Source organism: Chlamydotis macqueenii, chromosome 26 (assembly GCF_036417535.1).
Source record: "Chlamydotis macqueenii isolate bChlMac1 chromosome 26, bChlMac1.mat, whole genome shotgun sequence".
In the NCBI taxonomy this organism is placed as follows: Eukaryota; Metazoa; Chordata; class Aves; order Otidiformes; family Otididae; genus Chlamydotis; species Chlamydotis macqueenii.
Window position 1 is genome coordinate 6376146 of NC_141581.1, and position 8310 is coordinate 6384455.

An 8310-nucleotide genomic window follows, 5' to 3' on the forward strand; every position below is an offset into this window, starting at 1 on the left:
CTCCGCGGCCACTGCAGGCGCTGGAGGGGAGGGCGCGGCGCTCGACCCACGGGGACGCTTTTTGGTACAGAGGCCACAAATGTCACTGCCCAGGCTGCGCGGGGGGAAGGGGTAGCCGTGCCCCGGGAAGGGGTGACCGGCTGCGGACGGCGCGAACGGGAGGGAGGAACCGGCCGTGGCTCGTCCGGCTGAACACCCAGGAGCGGAGCGGTGGGGGGCTGCTGCCACCTGGTGACGGAAAGCGGGAACTGCAGCTCGGAGCCGCGCATGCGCAGTACCCTGCCATTATCCCGGCAGGCACCGTCGCCCGACCACGCATGCGCGGGTGCAGGCACACCCACCCCCCCCCCCCCCGCCCCGCCACGCATGCGCACGGCTCTGTCCTTGTCCTGGCAGGCACAGTCGCCCGAAGGCACACGCACGGATGCCGGGCGCCCGCCGCGCATACACACTGCTCTGCCCTTCTCCTGGCAGGCGCAGTCACCAAAACGGGCGTGCGGGGGTTCTGGGACACACTCCGCGCATGCGCATTGCTGTACCCTTCTCCTGGCAGGCACAGTTGCCGAACTGGGCATGCGCGGGTGGCGGGCTCCCTTCGCTCATGCGCATTGCTCCGCCCTTCTCCTGGCAGGCACAGGGACCGGACTGCGCATTGCTGTCCCCGTGGGTGCTGTGGCGCCCCTCGCTCGCCCGCGCATGCGCCCGGGAGCAGCATGGCGGTGTGCAGCGCACGGGTCCCGGCAGCGGTGACGGGTGAGTACCGAGGGCACCCGTGAGGTGAGCGAGCCCCTTTCGTGGCTGCAGCGCTGTCTCCTGCCCGCCCGGGGAGCCTCAAGCCGCCCGCTCGGAGCCGAGCCGGGCGAGGGCAGCCCCGGGGAGTGACCCGAGAGCAGAGAGAAGGGAAGAGGGGCAGGAGGGGGCCCCCCCTCCCGGGCGGAGACGCCGGGCACCTCCCCAGCTCGCCAGAGCTCCCCCCGAGCCTCCCCCGGCCCCGTGCAGCTGCCCGCCGCTCCGGCGCGTCCCCTGAAGCCTGTCCCGTAGCACCGGGCCACGCCCTGCCCTGAAGGCTGCGAGGGGGGACCTCAGTGTATCTGGAGAATCCCCTGCGGCAGCAGGCGCTCCGGCCAGGGGCCGCGTGCGGTAATAACGGTCGCTGCTTCTTCTTTCCCTCTCCCAGAGGCCGTGGCTGTCCGTTCCTCCCCTGGGAATGCTGTTGACTGCACTCGCCTCAGGCTTGTGTGGGCTGTCTCTGCCCGGCCGCGCTCTCCTGGCGGTGCGGGAGCGAAAATGAACGGATGGAGCGCTTACTGCCTGTGGAGAGGAGCTGCTGCAGCTGAAGCTGGAGAGGCCACAGAAAGGTAAAGAAGAAGAAACCAAAGGCCAGCCAGCCAGCAGCTGCCTCCCGCTGCAGGCCAGAGAGAGCCTAGCCTGCCTCTCCGGGTGAGGAAGGATCCCTCTTTGTACTCTTCAGCAGGCCAGACCGCCACTGCGCACTGCACAGTCTGTACGTGGAACCTGAAGCACGGTACGGCCACATAGCGAGCGAGCGAGCGTGGGTGGCTACGTGTCTAGGAAGCTTTTTGTCTAAGAGCTGTAAGACACCCACGTATTCTCTTAGGTGGAGGACAGCCAAGTGGTCGGAGTTACAGAAGAGGAGAGAAGCAGAAAGCAGCATCTGACCTGTCAGATTCTGCCAGCAGTGCCGGGAGTGAGAGCTGTGGTGAGTCCTCGGCCCCTGGGGCTCTGCCTCCTCTCTTGTGCGTCCCTGTCCTTCCCTACCCCTCCCCTGGCCTCCTACCTTTCCTATGCTGCAGTGATTTTTTTGTTGTTATTATTTCCTTCTACCTCTCCTCTTCTCTCTGTTCTTCTGTCCTGCTCCCCCTTTCTCTCTCCCTTCAAATCTCTTATTCTACCACTTCTTTTTGGTTTTATTCCTGCGCTTTTTTTCTGCTCCCTCTCCTTCCTTTTTTGTCCTCTGTCTCTGTCCTGCAGCCCAGCGCTGTTTTTGCATTTTTCATCTCTTTGTCCTGATCTGCATCCCTATTCTCCCACTGGCTAATTTCTCCGGCCTGTTGTCTGGCCTTTTCTTTGTGCCTCTGCCTTCCTATCTCTCTCCTTCCTTTCTTTTCTTTCTGTATCTCTTGGTCTTGCACACTGTCACAGTTTTTCTTTTGTTCTGTATCTCACTGTCTGTGACCTCCTCTGTGCCCCTGGATGTGTTTGCAGCCCCTGGGTGCAGAGCTCGTGGCTGAGGACAGGCACAGGGAAGGGGGTGATGTGCTGTGGGGCTTTGGCCATGGCCCCTGCTCCCGATGGGCTCTGGGTGGGGCTGGGCTGGAGGTGGGGCAGCCAGTGAGGCTGAGGGTGGGCTTGGCCCTGGCCCTGGCCCTGCTGTATGAGGGGCCTCCAGCTGTAAAGGGGGCTGCCTGGGCATGCCTGCCTGTGGGGGCTGGGGAGCGAATCACAGGCAGGTGCTTCCAGCAAGGAGTGGCTGGTCCATTTGAGTCGTCCTTTTCAGAGCAGACACCAGCACGCAGTGCTGGGAGCTCTGTGCCTCTGTCGGCCACCTGTGTGAGCCACCACGTATCGGGGAGCATCGAGGTGTCCGCTGCGTGCTGCTGAATGGGTGAGGGTCGCACAGGCAGCGCTGCGGAGGAGGAAGGGGTAGAGGCAGAGAGAGAAGCTTCAGGGTGGTGAAGGTCTCCTACCTGCACCAGGAGCTGTGGTGAGTCCCTTGTCCTGTTCTCTGCATCCGGGCCCATCTCTGCCAGCCTTCTCTAGATGTTTGCCTGCCTCTCTTTCTCTGTAGGGTACTTTGCTGAAATCCCCTTCAGAGTTCCTCGTTGTTATCTCTGAGGCTTCTTTCGTCTCTCGGGCCCCTTCTGGATCCCTGCGCGCCCTTTGCTAAGCTCTTGTAAGACATCCCCTGTGCCCCAGAGCCCAGCTCTAGCTCAGGAGGGCACTTTGCACCCCGCTTTTCCCCTCAGAACCCTTCCTGCATCTGCATCTGTTACCCAGGTCAGTCTTTCTGTCATCTCACCCATTCAGTGTGCCTCCATTCAGTCCCCTGAGGACGTCTGTACTTTGTTCAATTCCCTTTTGAGCTCCTTGCATCCCTGAGACTTCTTTGGTCCCTCTGGGACCTCTCTAATCCCTGTGACCATGCCTCTTTCCTGTCCTGCAGCCTGTTGCTGTTTTTCCTTTTATTTCCCTTTGTGCCAGTCTGCATCCTTCTCTTTTTTCCTTGCAGTTTCTCTGGTCTGTTTTCTGGCGTTTGTTTCCTCCCTGTGCCTGTACGTGCCTTTCTGAGCCCCTGCCTTCCTGTCTCTCTCCTCCCTTCCCTTCGGTGCTGTACCCCTTTGCGTGGTGTTGCTGTTTTTCTTCCGTTCTGCCTCTCACTCCATCCTGTTCACCTCTCGCTGTCTCTGGGCCTTCGTGCTGTTCCCTGGCCTGTTTTATTAAGTTGCTGTGCCTTTGTAGCCCTTTCAAGATCTATCTTGGTCTCTCCAACCCCTGTGCCTCTCACAAGTGTGTGCTCTCTCTCTCTCTCAATGTTTTTTTTTATTTTGTCTGTCAGTCTGTCTTGCTCCCTGTCTTGTTTTTTCTCGCTATATCCCTTTGTCCCGATCGTTGCTCATATTCATGTTCTTCTCTGTCCTGCTGACTATCCAAGGGTTATTTTTTTTACCCCCGCATCTCCATCCTGCTGCTGCCGTTTTTTTTTCTCTGCCTTCTCCCTTGTCCCTCTTTCTGTCTCTTTTCCTCGATCAGTGTTTTTTTTCCCCCTATTTTGTCCCGATCTCACTCCTATTTTTTCCTCTTTTTGTCCTTTTCCTCTGCTTCCTTGCACTTTATTGTCTGTTTCTCTCTGTCCTGTTTGCTCTCCTGTCTTTTCTAACTGTACTCCCCTGGACAGCTGGGTGTCTCTTCTTTCCTTTCTCTTTCCCTCACTATTTTTTTTCTTTTTCGGTATCTCTCTCCGACTGCCCGTCACAGTTGATTTTTCCTCCAGAGCTGTCCTGCTCTCTGTTCCTTTATTCTCTGTCATTCTGTGCTGCTCCCCATGGTTGTTTTTGAATTTCTGTCTCAGTCCTGCAGGCCATTGCTTTTTTATTTTGCTTCCATTCCCGTGCCCTGCTTTCTGTCTTTGTTTCTCTTTGCCTTTGTTCAGCCTCCCAGCATTTTTTCCTTTCCCATTCCATCTCTCTGTCCTGCTCCCTATCCCTCTTGCTGTCCCAAATCTGGGTTTGTTTACCCAGTGCGCAGTACGCCAGGCTTACGCACAGAGCAGAGGTATTTACTTCTGTAATTTCTGCACAGCGATGGGTGCTAGGGGCTAAATCCACAAAGCTAGCCCACCTGGTTATAATGCTTGGTTCTAATTCTATGTTCTCTGTCTTGCAGCTCCACGCTATTTGTTTGTTTCCCCTCCATCTCTCTCTGCCTGAGGCTCCCTATCTGTCTTCTAAGCCGTCACTGTTATTTTTTGTTTCTCCATGTCACTCTGTCTAGCTTCCCAGTCCCCGTTTTTTAATTCTTCCCTCTTCCCTGTATGCCAGTCCTGTTCCTATTATTTCACATTGTGTTCTGCCTGGTCCTCTGTCCGTATTTATCCATTGCTCCCTCTCTGCCCTGTGGCCTGTCGCACTTGCCCATTTAATTTCTGCCCTTCTCTCTGTCCAGCTCCCAGTCTCTGGTTTTTCATTTCCTCCCTCTGTGCCCTCTAGCCTGTTGTTTTTTCTCCGTTATCCAGCTTGCTGTCTCTGGCTCCCTGACGCACCTGATTTACAGTTCTGCCCCTGTTCTTTCAGTATGGATTGCTATACTGTTTGTTCTCCAGCTCTCTCTTTTTTTCAGGCTCCTTGTCCCTATTTCTTAATTCTTCCCTCTCTGCCCTCTAAGCATGCAGCTGTATGATTTGTTTTGTGTTGTCCCCTTGCTGTCACCTCTTCTGTCCAACCTTTGATGTCCTGGCGTCCTGTCCCTGTTGTTTCACTGTTGTTTCATTCCTCCCTCTCTGCCCTGTTCTTGTTATGGTTTTAGCTTTCTCCATCTCTCTCGGTCTCGCTTCCTGCACCTAGTTGTCTTTACCTCCCTCTCTGTCATGCTGCCCGGCTCAGGTTTTTCCTGCATCTCCATCTTGCTCCCGATCCTTCTTTGCTGGTCTCTGTCCCGCTCCCTCTCTGTCTTTCTGCTGCCTCTCTTCCTCTCTCCCCTCTGCTTCTTTGCCCACCTCTGTCAGGCTCCCTGTCCTTCTCTGTCCCCATCCTTCTCTCGCTATCCTGTTTCCTGCCTCGTGCTTTCTCGCTACGCCCCTCTGTCTTGCAAGCTGCCTCTCTTCTCTTCTCTTGTAGTGTTCCGTGCCCTGCTCTTTGTTTTTAGCAGCCTCCAAGTCTGCCCAGCAGCTCGGCACTCCAGGACACAGCCAACTGACCAGCGTGGCTCCTGGAACTACTTGGCAGTCGTTTCAGGGACACGGGGAGGGGATCAGAGGCTGCAAGCTCCAGAGCAGACTCGCTGCTCGGACTTATGTGCGTGACTGAATAAACACTCGCTGTCTCCTTTGACTTCATGGCTGCGTTTCTGCTCCCTTTGCCCGGGGCCATGGGAGGTGAGGAGCCCAGGGGAGGAGGTGATGCAGTGTGGGGGTCAGGCGATGGCCCCCAGTTCCTGCCGGGCTCCAGCTGTGGGCTGGGGCTGGAGGAGCCCCAGGTGCGGGCAGTGAGGGTGATGGAGACGGCCCCTCCCTGTAAAGGGGTGGGTGCTGCTGGAGGGGCTGGTGCTGCCCTGCCCTGCCCCGGGTGGCCGTGGAGGGGCCAGTGCGAGCCACGGGGGGCGTGGAGCGGTCCCGAGCGCCGCCGGGCTGCGGCTGCGCCTGCAGCGATGGAGAAGGTGAGCGGGGCCGGGCGATGGACCGGCGGGTCTCGGAAAAAGCCCCGAGGAGCGCAGCGGCCGGGCTGGCGCGGTCTGTGTGCGGGTACAGGAAGTGGCGGGGGCGCGGCCGTGCTGCGGCGTGCTGCAGTCAGCGGTGGGGGCTGCCAGCGTCCGCGCTGGGGGTTGCGAGGCTCTGCAGTGGCGCTCGGTGCAGGGGTAACGGTGTGCCCCACAGGAACGGCTGCTTTGTGCGGCATGCTGGGAACTGTAGTCCTGGGGTACAGGGCTTGCGGTTGGCCGTTATGGCTTCGCAGAGCATGCCGGGAGCTGAAGTCCTGAGGCACGAGGCGTCTGCTCCGCCATGATGTCTCCGCGGAGCATCCTGGGAGGTGTAGTCTTTCCGCACCCAGGGCCGAGCACCCATCCTGTGTTTGCCAGTGCGTGCAGGTAGGTTTAGTTTTTGCTGCCACGCCGCCGCATTGCTCTCGGGCTTATGTGGAGCATGTGCTACTACTGCGGCCCCGGTGTAGTTTTGTTCTCGTTTTTGTGTGGTTTGCTGTGCGCTTCAAGCCGACTGAACAGAGACACTCTGGGGCGCTTCACGTGCGGGGTTTGGCACTCGCCCGTGCTCAGTGCTGCCTCCTGGCGAACCAAACCCGGTACTGCAGGTGAGCCGCGCAGGCGCCGCCGTGCTGCTCGCCGCTGCCCGCCAGTACCGGCGATGCGATGCTGCGGTGCGGTGCTGCCGCGCTTGTTGCTGCCTCCCGGTAAGAAAACGCCGCTGCCGCCCCACGTGCGCGCTGCTGGCGGGCCCTCGGCGTGCAAAGCACAGAACTGGTGTGCCAGTCCTGCACAGGGACAGAGCAGCTCCTCCGGGGGCGGGTGGGGGCCAGGAGCAGCAGTGAGGTGAGGGAGCCCCTTTGGCCGGTGCGGGGCTGTCTCCTGCCTGCCGGCCGCCTGGGGCTGGCGGGAGGGGAAGCTTCGAAGCGCCCACCACGGCAGGGTCCCGGTCTGCTGGAGCCGGGTGAGGGCAGCCCTGGGGAGTTACCCAAGGGCTGAGAGAAGGGAAGAGGGGAAGGAGGCGGACCCCGCTGCAGGCACAGATGCCAGGTGCTTCCCCCAACACAGCACAGCTCCACCTGAGGTGCCCTGAGCGCCGCTGGTCCTGTGCAGCTGCCCCCAGCTCCAGCACCTCCCCTAAAGCCTGTCCCGTAGCCCTGGGCTGCTCACAAGCCCTGTCGTGAGGTCTCTAAGCTGGCAATCAAATGCGTTGGATTCTCTCTTAACGCAGATGCTGTTAGCAGCAGTCCGTGGGAAGAGGCATCTCCAGATGCTCTTGCAGGAGAGGCTTTGGACAGAATCAATCTGTGGTTGCAATGCTTGCTGCTGATTCGTTTGCTCTTCCACAAGACATGCTTAGGACGTGGTTCTTCCTTTGAGAATGTTGTTGACTGCAGTCGCCTGAGGCTTGCGTGGTTTGTCTCTGCCCAGTATCACTGTCTTTGTGGCACTTCACGAAGACGGACAGGCGGAACGCTTGTCAGCTCTAGATAGGAGCTGCTGAAGCTGGCGAGGCCAGAGAAGGGTAAAAAAGAAGAAACCAAAGGCTATCCGTCCGGCAGCTGCCTCTCTGTGTGATGAAGCATTTGTCTCTGTAGTGTGCAGCAGCCTAGACCCCCAGCGTGCAGCGCAGGGTCTGTACGTGTAACGCAAAGCATGGAACGGATGTGTCGTGTGTGAGCAAGCAAGGCCATGTGTCTAGGACATCTTGTCTCTGAAGAGCTGTGAGATACCCTCTTTTTCTTTTAGGTGGCAGACAGCCAAGTGACTGGAGTTACAGAAAAGGAAAGGAAGAGAGAAGGAGAAAGAAGCGTTTGAATTGACTGACAGTGAGAGGTGCAGTGAGTTTCAGGCCCTCAGGGCCCCATATCTGCTTTTCTGCGTGCTGCGTCCTTTCTGTCCCTCCCCTTGCCCCCTCTGTTTCTCACACAGATGCACTTTTTTTTTTTTTTTTTTTTTGTGTCCCTGTATTGCTTCTCTTGTCTCTGTTTCTCTGTCCTGGTCTGTCTCCCTTTCTCTTCTTCTACTACTGCTTTTTCTTTTTCTTTTTGTGATTTTGCAGTTCTCCTTCTTTCTTGTGTTTTTAATCCTCCATCTGTGTACTGCACCCCATTGCTAGTTTTTCCTTTTACATCCCTTTGTTCTGATCTGCATCTGTTTTCTTTTTTTTTTTTTTTTTTTTTTTTTTTCCCCTTTGCCTGCACCTCCCCACCCCTCCCATGCCCCCACGCTCCCTCATTTTTCTGGTGTGTTCCCTGGCTTTGTTTTCGTCTCTGTGCCTGTATGTGCTGGTTTGTGTCCCTACCCTCCTATCTCTCTTTTTAATGTCTTATCTTTCTCACTCCATCCCTTTGTCTTGCTCACTATCACAGTTTT

The 8310-nt window shown here is 57.5% G+C and overlaps 1 protein-coding gene across 8 annotated transcripts; it reads left to right on the forward strand.

The window, feature by feature from the left end:
- The first annotated feature begins 707 nt into the window (after positions 1 to 707).
- LOC147597623 (uncharacterized) lies at positions 708 to 5567 on the forward strand. Of its 8 annotated transcripts, none has more exons than XR_015261182.1 (6): positions 708 to 753; positions 1178 to 1358; positions 1472 to 1525; positions 1619 to 1720; positions 2519 to 2725; positions 5355 to 5567. XR_015261182.1 is itself a non-coding variant. In XM_086767593.1 (5 exons), exons 1-4 carry the CDS (start codon positions 714 to 716, stop codon positions 1677 to 1679), a joined length of 336 nt encoding a protein of 111 aa, XP_086623719.1. In that variant the 5' UTR covers positions 708 to 713; the 3' UTR covers positions 1680 to 1720; positions 5355 to 5567. The 8 variants fall into 8 exon arrangements, 2 of the variants coding, with proteins under 2 accessions (XP_086623719.1, XP_086623720.1); XR_015261181.1 differs by having other exon boundaries at positions 5386 to 5567; XR_015261183.1 differs by having other exon boundaries at positions 2524 to 2725; positions 5386 to 5567.
- The last annotated feature ends 2743 nt before the right edge of the window (positions 5568 to 8310 follow it).

Coding starts and splice junctions, on each gene's coding strand:
- LOC147597623 (XM_086767593.1), top strand. CDS start 714: ATGGCGGTGTGCAGCGCACGGGTCCCGGCAGCGGTGACGG. Junction 1,359..1,471: donor GCTGGAGAGGCCACAGAAAG/GTAAAGAAGAAG, acceptor TGTACTCTTCAG/CAGGCCAGACCGCCACTGCG. Junction 1,526..1,618: donor TACGTGGAACCTGAAGCACG/GTACGGCCACAT, acceptor GTATTCTCTTAG/GTGGAGGACAGCCAAGTGGT.